The sequence below is a fragment of the Geotrypetes seraphini genome, chromosome 2 (assembly GCF_902459505.1).
Source record: "Geotrypetes seraphini chromosome 2, aGeoSer1.1, whole genome shotgun sequence".
Lineage (NCBI taxonomy): Eukaryota > Metazoa > Chordata > Amphibia > Gymnophiona > Dermophiidae > Geotrypetes > Geotrypetes seraphini.
In genome coordinates this window covers 493,084,253-493,101,864 of record NC_047085.1, presented here as the reverse complement: position 1 = coordinate 493,101,864, position 17,612 = coordinate 493,084,253, and the positions used below count along the sequence as shown (strand labels likewise).

At 40.3% G+C, this 17,612-nt stretch overlaps 1 protein-coding gene across 2 annotated transcripts in view; it reads left to right on the top strand.

Moving 5' to 3' along the window:
- The window catches only part of CCM2 (CCM2 scaffold protein), a 163,399-nt gene that overhangs the window by 86,926 nt on the left and 58,861 nt on the right, over window positions 1-17,612 (top strand). Inside the window, exons 3-5 of one of the 2 annotated variants that reach the window (XM_033931907.1) lie at window positions 3,312-3,395; window positions 8,226-8,409; window positions 12,794-12,930. In XM_033931907.1, coding sequence (XP_033787798.1) covers window positions 3,312-3,395; window positions 8,226-8,409; window positions 12,794-12,930 — 405 coding nt within the window. The remainder of the gene's footprint in view (window positions 1-3,311; window positions 3,396-8,225; window positions 8,410-12,793; window positions 12,931-17,612) is intronic. The other variant, XM_033931908.1, reaches the window with a different exon arrangement.

The window sequence follows — 17,612 nt, the reverse complement described above, 5'->3', positions numbered from 1 at the left end:
TCATGTATCGACCTGATTTTTCCCCGGCCTGATTCACTAACCTCGTGGCCGATCAACCTCCAATCCGATCTGTGCATACAAATGAGGGGAAAGGCATGCAAAGTAGGAAGGCAGCGATTCACTAACCAAAATCGGAAACACCGACTGGGCTGGCCGATCAACAAAGAAGCGACTGCTGGGGACCAGTTGCTCACATCCTTTCCAACTACCCTGCTCTCTGCCGCCCTGCTCTTGTATGCAGCTATCTTACTCTCGAGCCCATTACATAGAGGACTGGATGGTTTTAGCAGACTCAGTGGTGGAAGCCTGTCATACTACTGCTCAGTCATCTTTCTTTTGGAGTCTCTGGGCTGAGTTTGAATTGACCCAAGAGCCACCTGATTCTGTCTTGGGTTCTGGAGTATCTGGGAGTCCTCTTTGACATGAGCTGAACAATGGTGCTCATTCCATAGCAGTGGATGGAGAAGCTGTGGGTGCAGAGATGCTGTTTGTGCAAGCTTCCACAGCTCACTGTCTGGCACTATTTGTAGCTCCTGGGCTTCATGGCTGTGACTTTGGAGGTGGTGCCTTTGGCAAGGGCTCATATGCACCCTCTACAGCAAGCCCTGTTATCAAGGTAGGCTCCGGTCTCTCAGGAGTTAAGAATTCTTGCCCATTCATGCCCAGTGTGAGACTCGGTGGTACCCTGCTTCATTCCAGGAAGTTCTCTACATCCCTGGCTTATGTCAGGGTCTGGCATGTGTTTGGGGAATGATCCCTATCTCACTGGAGGGCTCAGGTTCATAATGTGTTGGGTTTTCTGCAGTTGGGCCTAGCTTTTGAGCTCCCTTAGGGTCCAAATGGCTGTGTTGTTCTTTGGAGGAGAGTGTGGTGTAGTGGTTAGAACTACAGCCTCAGCACCCTGAGGTTGGGGTTCAAACACTACACTGATCCCTGTGGTACTCTGGGCAAGTCATTTAATCCTCCACTGCCCCAGGTACATTAGATAGATTGTGAGCCCACTGGGACAGATAGAGAAAATGCTTGAAGTACCTGTATGTAAACTGCTTTGAGTGTGGTTGTAAAACTACAGAAAGGCAGTATACAAATTCCAGTCCCTTCCCCTTTCCAGGGGAAGGTGAAAAGCATCTCTCTGGCTTTTCATAGAGAAATGTCTTGGGTGCCTGAAGGGGGTGGCACATCTGGGTCCCTTTTTCGTCCTTCATTTCCTCCTTGGGACCTCAATCTGACCCTTTAGGTGCTGCCTGAGATTTTGTTTGAATCCCTGCACTTGAATTCCATTAAGGATCTTACCTTCAAGATGGTGTTTTTGATGGCCATCACCGCTGCTAGGAGGGTCTCAGAATTGCAGGCCCTGTCATATCAGAATCCTTATCTTCTCAGATGTGGTGTATTTAGATTTTAGCAAAGCCTTTGACAGTGTTCTACACAGACATCTAATAAATAAACTGAGTGCCCTCAGAATAGGTCCCAAAGTTACGGGATGGGTCAAGAACTGGTTGAGTGGTAGACAACAGAGGGTAGTGGTCAATGAAGATCACTCTAAGGAAAAGGACGTTACCAGTGTTGTGCCTCAAGGTTCTGTTCTTTGGCCTGTTCTTTTTAACATTTTTATAAACGATATTGCAAGGGTTGTCGGGTAAGATTTGCCTCTTTGCGGATGATACCAAAATCTGCAATAGAGTAGACACGCCGTATGGTGTGAATAACATGAAGAAAGACCTGGCGAAGCTTGAAGAATGGTCTGAAATTTGGCAGCTACGAAATGCAAGGTCATGCATTTGGGCTGCAAAAACCTGAGGGAACGGTACAGTTTAGTGGGTGAAGAACTTATGTGCATGACAGAAGAGCGGGATTTGGGTGTGATTGTATGGTATGATCTTAAGGTGGCCAAACAGGTTGAAAAGGTGATGGTGAAAGCTAGAAGGATGCTAGGTTACATAGGGAAGAGGTATGGCCAGTAGGAAAAAGGAGGTATTGATGCCCCTGTATAAGACTTTGGTGAGACCTCATTTAGAATATTGTGTACAATTCTGGAGGCTGCACCTTCAAAAAGATATATAAAGAATGGAGTCAGTCCAGAGGAAGACTACTAAAATGGTGTGTGGTCTTCATCATAAGGCATGTGGGGATAGAAAAAGATCTCAATATGTATACTTTGAAGGAATGGCGAGAGAGGGGAGAGATGACGTAATGTAAATGCGCATGAGTTGAGTCTCTTTCATTTGAAAGAAAATTCTGCATTGAGAGGGCATAGAATGAAGTTAAGAGGTGATAGGCTCCGGAAATCTGAGGAAATACTTATATACAGAAATGGTAGTAAATGTATGGAGCAGTCTCCCAGAAAGGTGGTGGAGACAGAGACTGTGTCTGAAAATTCAAGAGGGCCTGGGGATAGGCATGTGGGATCTCTGAGAGAGAAAGAGATAATGGTTACAGCGGATGGGCAGACTAGATGGACCATTTGGCCTTTATCTGCCATCATGTTTCTGCATACGGTCTTATTCTTTCTTCTGAATCAGGTGGTTTGCTCGCCCTCCTTTGTGGCACAGGGATTGTCATCAGAGGATTGGAAGCTTCAGAGGCTAGGCATCTGGAGGACACTGCTAAGGTACCTGAAGGAGTCAAAGAAGTTTTATTTTTCAGACCATCTCTTTGTAGTCTTTCATGGTCCTCAGAAGGTTCAGGTGGCCTCGAAGGCCTCCATTACAGGTTGGATTAAGGTAACTATTGAGTCCGCTTATATCAGCAAGACTTGTCCAGTGCATCAGGGGCTGTAAGCCCACTCTACTAGTGCTCGGGCTGTTTCCAGGGCATAGACTTGGGCAGAATCCTCTGAGGAGATCTGCAGGGCAGCAACTTGGTCATCATTCCATTCCTTTGCTAAGCACAGATTAAATGTGTTGGCCAGAGTCCACTCAGACTTTGGCAGAGCTGTCATTTGGGGTGCCTTGTCTTCTCCACCCAATAGATCCTCTTTGATAGATCCCATTTGTTCAGAACAGTGTCACTGGAAAAACAAAAGAAAAGAAAATTCAGGTTAGACATAATTTTGCCTTTTCCATTAAGTATGCCTTTCTTGCTAATAATCATGGTCTCTTCCCTATTGTCACTTCTTACCTTTAAATATGCTGGTTGTGTCAATCCAAGTTGGTTGAAAATGATCCATTTTTAGGGAGACTATAGCTGGAAATTTAACTTTGTTATAGAAACTAGAATGGGGTAAACCCTTTGGAAATAGTTGATTAAGTTGTAAAAAAATGGAATCTGTCAGATGGTTTTAGATGATCTTCTTTTCTTTCTCTGTTCAGTATTTAGGCCAACTAATATCCATTCCTGGGTACCTGAACCCCTCCAGCCGGACTGAAATATTGCATTTAATAGATAATGCAAAGGTGAGTATTCTTTACCAGGTTTCACTATTTACAAAAATTCATTCTGTAAGCAAGTGGTTAAGATTAAGCACTGTCAGCCATGTACAGTATTTGTATATTTACACATCCAGAAAAGCATAATCACTCCTACTCAACAAGTTTTTTGGTGACTAATAAGTACAGTGGGTCCACATGCAGAAGCCATGTGGGTCTTGTGCCAGCATAGAAAATCTTTCCAGGATTTGCTTGAGCATATAAAGAGGATTTCTTCACATTACTAGTCCCACAGCTGTTCAGCTTTTTATTATTTTGAAGGAGGGAAATTGTTTTAGAGCACTTCTACAGGTGTTTCTCTTAATATTAGCAATTTTAAGTAAGCTTCTCTCTCTTTTTCTAGTAGCATCCTAGGTAGGAGGTTAAACTTTTCAAGTTTAGTGTTTCTTACTGTTCACTAACATAAAAAACATATTCATTCACAAACTTATATTCAGTGTTAGCCCATTCATTAAATAAATGCTTGACTCCTTTAATATGAGACTTCTCTTAAATTTCTGCAACCTTTGATTATGAGGTACAAACCTGCAACTTTAATAAATATTTGGAATTAGCTCACACTTTTCTCAAGGTGCTACATTTAGGTACGGTAGGTTCTTTTCCTGTCCTTGGAAGGCTTACAGTCTATTGTACCTGAAGTGATGGAGGATGAAACGTCTTATCCATGATCACAAGGAACAGCAACAGGATTTGAACCTGGATTCTCAAGTTCTCCAGTTCTTAGTCCCCTCCAAGCTACTTGCAGAAAGTGTCCCTCATAGATCGTGCTCAATGCTACAAGTGGTTTAAGTGCAGGTATAACTCTTCATGCAACTTAAGTGCCAAGATTTCACCATGAATGGTTCAAGTCATGCTGAACTCCACCTACCCATCTGGTTACGGATCTGGCCTTGAAGATTAAGTAGACTAGTTGCACCAATGTCCAGGCATTTGTGGTCACAGGCATGGCCTTATTGGCCTTGACATTTCAAACCAAGAAAGAACAAGTAAGTTTAGATAAATCCTTGTTCCCTCCTCGAGGAGTTGTAAGGCTTACAAGATAATTCATGAGTTGAACCAAACAAGCATCAAGCCTCAGGTGAAGACTTTGTCATGCCTCATCATCATAAGCATTTGAGGACTCTGGTCTAGTTAAGGTTTGTCTGCAGTTCAAAACAGCCGTGCCTAGAGGATTTCCTTGCTTTCCAAGCTGAGAAACACTAGTGTTTCAAATGACATCCACCTTGCTTCAAAGTTTCCTCTGTGTGCTCTTCAAGAACATGCAGTCTACTATGCAGCACTTTGAAGTCTTGACTGACATGACATTTTATGTAGAAATAAGACAAGTTTGGAAATGTACCAGGTCACATACATTGGGTATTTAGCCTGATACATCAGCATGAGCAATCTGCCTCAGTTCACATCACCAGGGTTGTCAATAAAACGTTGGTGTGGTCCACCATTTGTTACTGACCACAGGAAGGATGAAACCTGCCTTCTTGGGACCAATTCCAACTTAATCCTGTCCTGTGTTAGTGGCACCTCTAATACCCATTCTCAAATGATAATGTAACTTTTAGAGGAGTCTTGGCTATGGTCTCTCAGGTTTACTCATCTGTTGAGAGCAATGGTGAAATATTATTCTTGATGATTTCCTGTGGAGGCTTGTTTAGCATGTTTGCTTTTTCCTCTCCACATAGTGGTTCACAGCTTCTTTCAGTCTCAAAAATCAATTTTTTGTCTTCCTGCACAGTCCTGCCCTCATTTTTCCAAAATAATTTTTGGGTGTAACATAGAGATAATGGTGGAGACTCTTAAATTATGACTAGTTATGAGGTTTGCTGCTGTCCAGTATTCAAGACCATTCCAAAATGACAACCAACCTCAACTGGTCTGCATCTGATGTTTAGGGATGGGCCAAAGGGGCATTTCCTTCAACACCAAAGTTATATGTATCTATTTATATATGTAGTGCAGTTTTAATCCACTTATCATACTGAAACAGAGTATAATAACATACATACTGTATAGGATAAAATATGGTAACGAGATCGGTGCAGAGATCAGCTAACTGCTCTACAGCTTACTTCCCCTTCCATTGAGATTCATAACTAGCTACTTGAAAGTTTGTGGGCGCCATATGTTTTCATCTTCACAAAGCTTGAGGATGAGGTAACCCAATACGGTTTCCTTAACAGCACATCATTGTTACCTGTGTCAGTAGGATATAGATCAGTTGAACCATGTCTGCTTAAAGATAATGTATTACATCCAGTTCTTGATTTTTAAAGAAACCAAGTCATCTATTTTTCCTATTAATTCCAAGTAAACAAGCTTTGTCATGCTCTCCATTCTCAACTTTTCTCTACAAATCAAAATTCAGAAATGGATAGTCTTCATCCTTTATTTCATAAAGCTGATGATAATGAGACATCAAAGGATAATTCTATGACTATGCACCTATGCATAGCCCCTGAGGGCACCTGATTGAGGTATATTCTATAAAGGAAAGTAGGTGCCTATTTTCCTGTATAGAATAGTGCAGTGTATCTCAAACTTTTTTAGCTCTGGCACACTAAACGGAGCAAATGTTTTTCGCAGCACATTATAATTGAAATTATAAAATTGCAAAACCAACAACACATTAAATTTGAGAGTTGTTTTTTAAGGTCTTTGAGCTATGTGTGAGCAATTGTAACAACGGTGAAACTAAAAAAGATAGAATAGAATTGCTAATCAATGGAATGGATGTGCTTGTTTTTAGTACAAATTAACTCAAAATGCGGCTCAATAGTCGACAAGCAGACACACATTTCATCAACCACCATCTGTAGTTATTCTCTTTTTCTTTTTTAAAAAATTTCTGTTGGAGCTGAAAATCCCAGTTCACAAAGATAAGAAGATCCAAACAGTAACTTTGATTGCTTTGTTGCTCAATAAAAATAAAATTACTTGCCGATAGTTTTAAAGGACTAATCACATCAAAGAATGATGCTAGTCTGAGCGGTTGAATCCTTACGCTCACAGAAGCTCATAACATTGACAGACTGTTGCGTACACAACATACATATTATCTATTCTAGAGTATACTTATGAAGGGAATTTTTAAAAATAAAGTAAAATTGTGGAATCTCACATGGCATACCCAGAATCTCTTTGAGGCACACAGTTTTGAGAGACACTGGAATAATGGATTAACAGGTATAAATGCATGTATGTGCTTAGGCATGAACATGTATGACAGAGCTGACATTAGTGTGCATCTTTTTGGGAAATATCTGCATATTTCAGTATTCTATAAATGCTGGTCAACATTCAAAATGATTTAACTGACCAGGAATGACCAATGACCAGTTAATCACCTAACCTGTTATCACTGCAGAAAATTTGCAGTTAGCACCTAAGTAAAAACTGGCTATTTTGGGGTCATTCCATGGGCAAAGCCAACACTTGGCTGGTTGAATGCCAATATTCAGCACTTAATCAGCCAGGGTAATCACATAAATGGGACCACATAAAATAGTCCTATCTCAACCAGCCATGGGCTACCTCATAAAATTCTGAACATTGATTTAACCAGATGGTTTTTCAGTGATTCATGATCTGTTTGTGAAAATGAACGTGGAAGGAATTGAAGAGAATGTTGAAGGTTGGATTGGAAAAGGAAAGTTTCAAGTTTATTAGTTGACTTGATTAACCGCTTAATCCAAATTTCAAAGCGGTGTACACTTAAAATTTACATATACAGTATTAGGTAACAAAACAATACATACAATTAATAAATAAGCTTAGTATATTAAAAATTAACATTACAAAAACAATAGGTAAGGAGGGATGAAATACAATTCCTAGAGAAAAGGAGAAACATCAAGGGAAAATACAAAAGGGTAATAAGACATATAAGGAAAATAAAATAAGCCAGAGCAATAAGATAAAAGATTAATTTGCAAATGCATCTTTAAAAAGAAAAGTTTTTAACTCATTTTTAAATTTTGCAAACTCCTTCTCCTCCCGTAAAAACATAGGGAGGGCGTTCCAGGTCTGCGGTGCTGTACAGGAGAAGATAAATTGTCTCCTCGTATTAATAATTTTCAGTGAGGGAATCGATAAAAGATTCTGTTCGCTAGATCTTAAGATTCTCTTTGCAGAATAAGGGATAAGTAACCTAAATAAAAAAGCTGGGGTCTTATTATATAAGGTTTTAAAAATAATTGTACATAATTTATGAGTAATTCTATATATGACTGGAAGCCAATGAGCCTTTTTGAGGAGAGGTGTTACATGATCAAACTTTTTGGATTTTGTTATTAATTTGATTGATGCATTTTGAATAATTTGTAATCGTTTTATTTCTTTTGAAGCAATTCCTTTAAATAGGGAATTGCAATAGTCTATTTTAGACATCACCAGAGAATGAATCAGTATATTAAGTGCTTTAGGACAGAGAAACTTAGATATGGAACGAATTTTACGCAGTCTATAGAAGGTGGTTTTCACAATGCTACTGATATGATCATGATAATTAAGTTTATTATCAAAGATTACTCCTAGAATTTTTATATTTTTAACTAATTGAAGGGGAACGTTTAGAATTGAAATAGGAGTAACAAGAGAAAAACTATCCTTCCAAGGATAGCCTTGATGCCAAGCCAAATTTACCTTCTACTTTATAAGTAATTGTTTATATTGAAAAAGCATGTTGAAATTTTATGCATCAAGCGTATTTACAAGACTTGAGGACAGCAAGTCCATAATACTTGAGTGAGCTGGAGAGTGAGCAAAAGAAGTGACTCTACATTGCTGACTCTTTGCTTTTAGAGAGCACACCAACTCCCAGGACAGCTGACCCAGGAGCATGATGCTGTGATAAGTCTCTCTGCCTATAATGTAAAGCTGTTCTGGAGAGACGGAGAAGACATCATACTCAGGGTTCCTATCCATGATATTGCTGCCGTGTCTTATATCCATGATGATTCTGCACACCTGGTAGTGCTTAAAACAGGTATGTTTGGAGAAAAAACATATGTAGACAGTGGCACTTAAAAAGGTGAAGGGTAATATAAATTCAGGTCTGGGCAATTCTGTAAACATTGTGATGTATTCTACTGTATTTTTACTCCTGGATGAATTGTGCACAAAGAATTTGTTCTCCCCAGAGAAAAAGCCTGGCTTTTCTATGCCTTGGACTTGACCCCTCCTCCCCACATACACACTTACACCAGTAGCTTCATTCTTCAACTAGACCAGGGGTGTCAAAGTCCCTCCTCGAGGGCCGCAATCCAGTTGGGTTTTCAGGATTTCCCCAATGAATATGCATGAGATCTATTAGCATACAATGAAAACAGTGCATGCAACTAGATCTCATGCATATTCATTGGGAAAATCCTGAAAGCCCTCGAGGAGGGACTTTGACACTCCTGAACTAGACTGAACCCATCCCTAAGCTTGATCTCCCTTTATCTGTGCCCCCCTTTCCAAGGTGAACCCTCCACAAGTTCTCTCTCCATTCTTTTCTCTCAAACCCTTCTCCCAGATGCACACATTCTCATAGCTCGTTCTTAAACTCCTCACACTCAATATAGGGTTACCATATTTTATTAAGGGCAAACCTAGATGCATGGCCCCGCCCTGTTCTGCCTCCAGCCCTGCCCCCAAAAAGCCATCTCATTTATTCCCTGATCTCTAGGCTGCATCTGGAGGGCCTCCAGCATGCATGGATGCGTGTGATGTCATCCACCCATGCTTGCTGAAGGCCCTCCAGACGCTGATGGAGTTTGTCTTTCCAAAACCCAAACAAACTGAAGTGTGTTAGAAAGTCCTCTAAAAGAAGGACATGTGTGGGTTTTCCCAGATGTCTGGTAACCCTACCCCAATAGGGACACCCATCTGTTTCTCACATCTCCCTTTCACCATTTCACAGATATCTTAGATCACTTTCTGGAATCTTTTGCCCCCCCCCCCCCCCCCCCCGCACACACACATACAGTACGCTTTCATATAGTTTTTTCTCAGAATGCTTGCCTTCATACATATATATCTCTGAAACTTCCACCACCCTCCAGTATATACCCCACTATAGCTCTCCATCATTTCTTAACCCTGTTCTTGGCACACATTCCACCACAGCTCTTGTTAACCCCTATCAGCACTCAACTCACCTTAGCACAGTCTCAAATCCACCCCTCCCTACATGCACTCTTCCTTTGGCTATTTTGCAAATCATCCTAGTATACTCCCCAGTTCTTTCCCCCTCCCCCATAGTGCACAGGCACACACATCACCCATAGCACACCTGGCTTGTCTTACTCCATCTGGTACATATGTGCCCCTCTTCCATGGTACCCCATGGCTTGCACCCTGTCTCCTCCTCTTCCCTCTCCTTGCCTCTGGTACTTGTCAAGTGGTGGAGGAGAGCATTGGCTCTGACTTGAGCTTTTGAACTGTGAAGTGTCTTTTCAAATTCAAGAGTTCCCAGATTATACTGAACAGCTCTGGAGAATAAGGAAAAGGAAAGAAGGTCAAGGTAGTGGTGAATGGGGTTCTTTTAGAGGGGTTTTGTGCACAGGAAGGGAATTCTGCATTGTCATTGTGCTGAATTCACCAGAAATGCATTAGATACTGGTTGCTGAGCTGAGGGACACTTCTTTTCACCTCCTCTGCATAATCTGCATTTTTAGTGTCAAAGCTCATTAGATTGGTTTTAACTATGAATTGTTACCAAGGCATTAACATAATTACCCATACTTTATTATTATTATTATTTTTTTTAAAAAAACCTCTTTAATTTGCTTGTTAATGGTTTAATCTAGTTTTTTTGATTGGAAAAGTGACTGTTGAAAATAAATACAGTTGACTCCATTTAAGTGCAAGCCCTTCAGATCGGACCGCCACATGCGCTTAAATGGAGTGTGCGTTTAATCGGAGTACTACTTTTTAGTCATGAAAAATCACAGTACGCTATAGTCAAATGCAATAAAACTTTTATTCAGCAAAAAAAACACCCCGAATACAAATTAACACGGTTCAGTTATAGAAACAGCACTGTTCCATCTAATGCAATACACTGTAAACCTTTTTTTAAACCAACATTCTACTGAAATAATCAGTCATTGTTTTCTGCACGCAGATTGCACGATTCAGGCTGTGTATCTGACTACTGATGCTGTAAAATTGTCCATAGTCATGATATCCATTTATCTCCAGTCTTTTAATATGGCTTGCTTTTTTTTTTGTAAATCCGAGAAATCTGGCTAGAATGAACGCTGTAGTGTTTTGCAATAGAGACCTGACTCTCCCGTTGGTCAAGTCTCTTTAAGACATCAACACTTTCAGCCAAAAACAATGACTTTTGTCCACACGATGCCATAGTGCAGTTCCGAAAGTTTGAACACCTGGCCAGGCCTAGCCTTCTGTTCCGAAACACATGGCTCATCAAAGTCAGATCATGATTGCTTTTAACTGGAATGAACGTAACGTGAACGAATAGAGGTGGGAACTATAACATCAGTGTGCATAAGCGGATTGTGTGCTTATCAGAATTTATGTCCATTGACTTTAATGTAAAAAAATCAGGACCATGGGAAACCCGAAATGTGCGCTTAACTGATGTGCACTTGGGTGGAGTTGACTGTATGCTTACATGTTCCCACCTTATCCTACTGACTAGCTATCATGTCAGCATGGAAGTTAACAATGAACAGAATTTCTCCATTGGCATTTAGTGCTCCTTTTACAAAGCTGCAGTAGCAGGCTTAGGGATTTAATGGGCATCAAAGCATTTGCCACATGGCAGCCACTACCATGGCTTTGTAAAAGGAGCCCTTAACCTTGTGCAAGAGACAGTTTTCTTATATATAATAATTTGTATTTATGATTCATAAACAGCTATTGCAACCTCTTGCATTATTAAAAAAAAAAAAAGTATTTTCATTAAGGATGAATATGAATGTCATTCCTACTTGTGTGTCCTCAGCACCCTGGGGTTGTGGGTTCAAACCCTGTGCTGCTCCTTGTGACCCTGGGCAAGTCACTCAGCCCTCCATAGCCCCAGGTACATTAAATAGATTGTGAGCCCACTAGGACAGATAGGGAAAATGCTTGAGTGCCTGATTTTAAACCGCTTAAATAACCTTGATAGGCGGTATATTAAAAAAAAACCTAATAAACTTGAAACTTGTGAAAGAAAAGAGAGAGAGAGAAGCCAGAGCTGTGGAGAACAGAAAGAAAAACAATGGATCTGTGGATTATGATAATGAGGTATTGGAAGATGGGAGAGCTTTTTGGTAGAGAAAGGAAAGAAGTAATAATTTGCTCTATAAAACAATCTATATCATAGTATATAATTGATCAACACTTAAAATTGGAAAAGATGAAAGCATTTTCTTCTGGATTCTCTAAACGGCACCATTGTCAGTGGCCAAATTAAAAGCATGGCCAGTCGTGCATTAATGACGCGATGGCACCATTTAAAGAATCACACCTCTGGTAAAGAGAGGTGCCAGACATGTAGGCCAGGGTTTTCCAGGCCTATATTTCCGGCGCCTACCTTTGACATGAATAGCAGTGGTGTTGGACAAACTTATAGTGGCATTAAGCACAATTCTGGCTCCGTTTGTTTTGGCACCAGGTAGGCACTTTGAATTATTACTTAAATACTGTTTAAAATGATGTTTCCCTCTTAACAAGTCAAGGTGCTGTTTATAGAATTTCCCTCTTTGTGCTTCAGCTGTTGTTGCTTATATCACAAAACTTGATTTGTAATCTAAATTCCAACAGTTTTTGGGGTTTTGTTTAGCAAATGTATTGTCAGCAATACTGATTTTAAATCCAACCATTAACAAATTATGTTGTTAAACTGCAGTGGAATAAACTAGATTTGGATGAATTAGATTGAATTTGAATTTTTATAATAATAATAACTTTATTTTTATATCGCAGCACCTCTCAGTTCTGTGTGGTTTACAATAAGAAAAAAAAAGCTGTACAAAACAGTGATAATACATCAAGTACATTAAGATCATATTAATCAATAAAACATTAGACAAATTTACCAAACAGATAAGTTTTTAATTACCTTTCAAAATCCGTGTTCACAGTGTTAGATTCATTTACAGTAGATGTCTCTCTGCCCCAGAGGATTCACAAATCATATTTGTACCTAAGGTAATGGAGAGTGAAGTGATGTCCCCAAGGTCAAGGAATATCAGTGGGAGAAGCAAGATTTGAACCTTGGTTTTGCTGGTTCTTAGCCTGCTGACCTAACCATTAGGCTCCTTTTGCGCTGATGCACACAGAATGAAATTGAAGGCAAATAAGATGTTCTACTGCTCACTTTCATAGATGCTGTTGGTTGCTTCCTCTCATTTTTGTTGTTTTGTGTTTCTTAGCTCAGGATCCTGGCATATCTCCAAGCCAGAGTCTTTCTGTTGAAAGTTCCAAGGTGCTGACTTCAGGGTCCTTATCAGAGTGTGGAACAGTACCAACTGAAGCTTGTACTCTAATAATTTTGGCTATAGAGAACAAAGTAAGTGTTAGTTTCCTCAGACATCTTTCAAGTGTATATATTTTTCATTCAACTGAAATGTGTTATTTTCCATGCATATAAAAACAGTATAACCAATTATGTACTCGCCTGGTTTAGTCACGTAATATATTTTTTTCGTTCAGCTCTGCTGTTGCATGTCTTACATTTTGTTTGCTGTAATTATGCTCTTCTAAAGTTCAACATTTGTTGTTGAAATTTTCCTAGAAGCTATTGGTATGGAGAAAAAGTAAGACTGAAATCTGTTCTCTGAAATATGCTAATATCATCAGCCCTTTCAACACCTTTAATCGTGGCAATAGGAAAGGATTAGTTTTAATGTGTGTTATATGAATTTCTTGAAATTGTTTTTAAGTTCAATAAGTTTTATTGTTTTGAATAAAAAATACAAAGAAGACAATGAAACGTCGTAATACGATATCAAGAAAGAGGAAAGAGTGTAGATGTGCAGACTAAGCAGTTATGATTGTATAATAGTCAATATAATTAAAATAAGTAGATATGCAGAGATACAAATATACAGAGATGCGGATGTACAAAAAAAATCCAGTCAACCAGAGGACAATCTTATTCAATAACGTAACAAGGATACATCTAGCAAGGATTTCCAGGTATGTTCAAAAGTAAAAAGGTATCTGTTCTTAATGACTGCAGCTCTTTCGTACTTGGCTGTGACACAGACAGTATTCCACCACATATTGTATTCAACAGAGGTAGCATTCTTCCAGTGTTGCAAGACCAATTTGATAGGTAATTGAAGCAAGAGTTTCAGAAGTTTAGAGTCGTTAAGGGTTAAGGTACGTTGAAGACCATTTTCTTCCTAGTATAATGATAACAGTAGGGAGCGGTTCAGATAAGCAGAATAACGTACTTAATGTTTTCCATACAAGTTGCCAGAACGGTTGAACCATGTTGCAATGGAACAGTTGGTGAAGGAAAGTTCCTTACTCCTTTTTACAAGACCAACAATTACCAGTTTCAGATTTCTTAAAGTGAACCAACTTATGTGGGGTCCATATCGCTCTGTGAAGGACAAAAATCACTGACTGTTATAGATTTGGCGATTTGGATGTGTGGAAAATCGTTAACCAGACCTGTTTCCATTGCACAGTGGATGGTGTGATCTGTAAGTCAAATTCCCATGTGTGTTCTGAATCCATACCAATTGAATGTTTAAATTTCTCTTTTTGAATCAACTTGTACCACTTGGAGGCACAGCCTTTGGAGTTGTGCAATTGTGATATAATGGTTGCAATACTTGGTTGATTAGCTGACATTCAGTGATTATGCATAAATGCAGTGAACCAGCTGTATCCATCTGAAATGTGTATTGGATAGATGATATTGCTGTTGGAGGTAAGCAAAAGGTAGCCATGAAGAATCATCAGAAACCAAGTTTGACTCGATTTACGAGCGCCATCCCCTGCGATCCGGCATCCTCCCCCCCCCCCCGAGCACCGAAACGAAATCCCTTACCCCGATTGGGCACCAGCACCAATGCATAGGACGTGCCAGTGCCCGAAGATCCTCCCTCTTCTGGGCTGGGTGGTGCATTGGAGATCCTTCCTGTTGCCTGTGCTGGGCTGGACTGGGCTTTGAGCACTTGCGCAAGCTCAAAGCCTTCTGGTCTAGCTCTCTCCGAGATTCTCAGATTCAGAATCTTGGAGAGAACGAGACCAGAAGGCTTTGAGCATGCGCAAGTGCTCAAAGCCCAGTACAGCCCAGCACAGGAAACAGGAAGGATCTCCAACGCACCGCCCAGCCCAGAAGAGGGAGGATCTTCGGGCACCGGCACCAGCATGTCCTATGTGTTGGTGCCGGTGCCGTTTCGGTGCTCGGAGGGGATGTAGAATCGCGGGGGGGGGGGCGATGTGAGTGGGGGGGAGGATGCTGGTTTGCAGAGGGAGATGCCGGATCGCAGGGGGGGGTATGGAGCAGCATCGGTGGCCTCAAGGGGGAGGGGAATGGAGCAGCACCGGTAGCCTCAGAGGGGGGGAGGAGGTGGAACCGATCAAAGTGAGTTTCCCTTACTTCCTATGGGGAAACTCGCTTTGATATACGAGCAATTTGGTTTACGAGCATACTTCTGGAACGAATTATGCTCGTAAACCAAGGTTCCACTGTACCAGAGGATTGCCATTCATTTCAATGGATTGGTTTGTTCTGGATTCTAAAATTAACATTGTTCCAAAGTGGGGCAGCCATGGTATGAATCCAAGAAAGAGGAAGACATTTTTCAACAACACCAACAATGTGCTTTGCACTATGAATAAGGGATCCGAGTTAACAGTTTTATTCAATTGTTGAAATGGTAAGTAATGAAGTGGCTGAGGTGCATGCCGCAGCAATTCCCAATGAAGCTATACTGGTGAGAAACCAGTGGATGGATGTAAGAACAATAGGATGTTTGTTTCAGTAAATATGCTGCATGATAAGCATGGAAATCTAGAAAGTTAACTTCTACACATTCTTTACTAAATTTCAACTTGTCTAACGCAATACGAGGAGGCTTAGATCTCCTTAGGAAGGATGAAAGCAGTTTTTCAATGGTGTTTGAAGTAAAAGGCTGCTTACTTTTCCTCACTGGAGGTCCTATGTGATGGAAAACAAAACCCAAAAATAAAACCCACAAGATTACATTGTATATTCCAAAGCAAATAACTTTTTATTCTAGTAATTAGTATTATAGCAGCATTTGTCAAATCAGAAATAAATCAGTTTGGACATATACAATGGAGAGAAAAAACCTCAAACGAACAGTGCCAACATTTGTTGTGTAAGTATGGCGTAGTCTTTCTAAAGCAATTCTGCCACAGCATGGAGGTTTTATACAGAAAGTATCTTTCTATTAGACCCTTCCCCTGACTGGGAATATGTATCACCCTATTGGAGAGACCAAATGCTTATCTAACCCTCTCCTAGTCCACGCCTCCATTCTTCCCTGGGGGGTCCTGGACAGGCATAGCTTCTAGAACTTTCTTCTTCTTGAAGTTTCCATTCTTCACACGGGTAATAATAATAACTTTATTCTTCTATACCGCCACAATCTTGCGACTTCTAGGCGGTTTACAATCAAGAGAGCTGGACATACAGCGAAATACAATAAGCAGATATTCAGAGGAAGTATAGAGAGCAAAGACCTTAAGAGGCAATAGTATAGAAATACAATCAGTACCTGAGCGCATTAGCCTGGCATCACTTTATCAGTTCTTAGGTTCCCGGATGGAGTGTCTTGCTGACTTGCATTTTTCTTTCAACACTTTTAAATAGCTTATTGTCTTTCCAGCACTGGTTGGTATCCTTGAGAAACTTCACAGCAAGAAATCCACACACTCGCATGCCACACATTAGCATCTCAGCATCTGAACTGAAACCAGTTTGCACAAGACCGTGACTTCAGCAACTTCAGCAAAATGTAGGAATAGGTCTCACAACCTGTAAAAGTCTCCCATAGGCTCCTGGAAATAAGATTGGTATCATATTCAAGAAGTAGTTGACTTTGGGAGCACACATCATTTTAATAGTACTCAAACATCCCCACCAGGAGAGGTGTAATGAAGCCCAACGAGATGATAATTCTTTAACCAGTTGGATTAATTTTGTCGCATTCAATGGTATGATTTCTTCGAATATTTCAAGGTAGTGACGACTTTACACGGTCTGACACTACCTTGAAATTGGGGTTTTTTTCTATTGTAGACTGGAGTTTTGGGAATGGGTATACTTCATCAGTTTTCCCTTGTTGTGTCTAAATCATAATTCTCCTTTAACAAACAAGATAATCAGCCTCAGAAATTGGTGGGGGTCCTCTGACCACTCCAAGATAAAGTAGCTGTTAAGCTAAACCTACTAGAAAAAAGTTTTGAGCATACATGATCCTTCACCAGTGGTTCTCCTTTAACTTTTTCCCCTGCTCTGAATGTTGTTAACTATATGATTTAGAATTCGCACGCCTGCAGTGTGAAGAGATTTTTTTTCTCTTTAACCTATTCCTTTTGGGTTCATTTTGTTGTGTGGGGAAGAATTCCATGGGCCATGCTTTTCTTTACTTGCTCGTCAACAACAAATGAACATCTCCAGGGGGGCCTAGTGATTAGCTTGCTCCTCCTCTTTCACTAATGCTGCTTGATTCAGGAAAAAATATTTCAATTCGATTCAGCCTATTGAATCAATTTTTTGATTCAATTTTCCTACCCAATTGGGTGTTTTTTTCCAAACATCCTGGTGGGTTTATTTTATAGCTTCTTCACCTCCTTTGTTTTCTCCTACCCACACTGGTGCTATGGTGTAAACAAAAAAGACTTTTCCTCTCTCTGTTAAATCCTAGCTCACGTTTGCTGTCTAATACCAGTTCTGGTAGGATATAAATTTCAAATCTGACACATTGTAATCACAAAACAGAAAATAAAATTATTTTTTCTACTTTCTGTTATCTGGTCATATTTCAAATCATGTTAGTCCCAGGCTCTGCAACAAACGTCTAATAATAACTTGCTTGCCAGGGTCTCCTGCCCATTTGTTGTTTTCTTCTTTCTCCGTGCTAATCATCCATCTTCTATTTATGTCCTCCCCTCCCATTTCCCTTCCCTTCCCTGGAGGTCTGGCATCTTTCCTTTTTTTCATCTCTATTCCCATAGCTGCAGTGACGGACCCCACCATCTCCA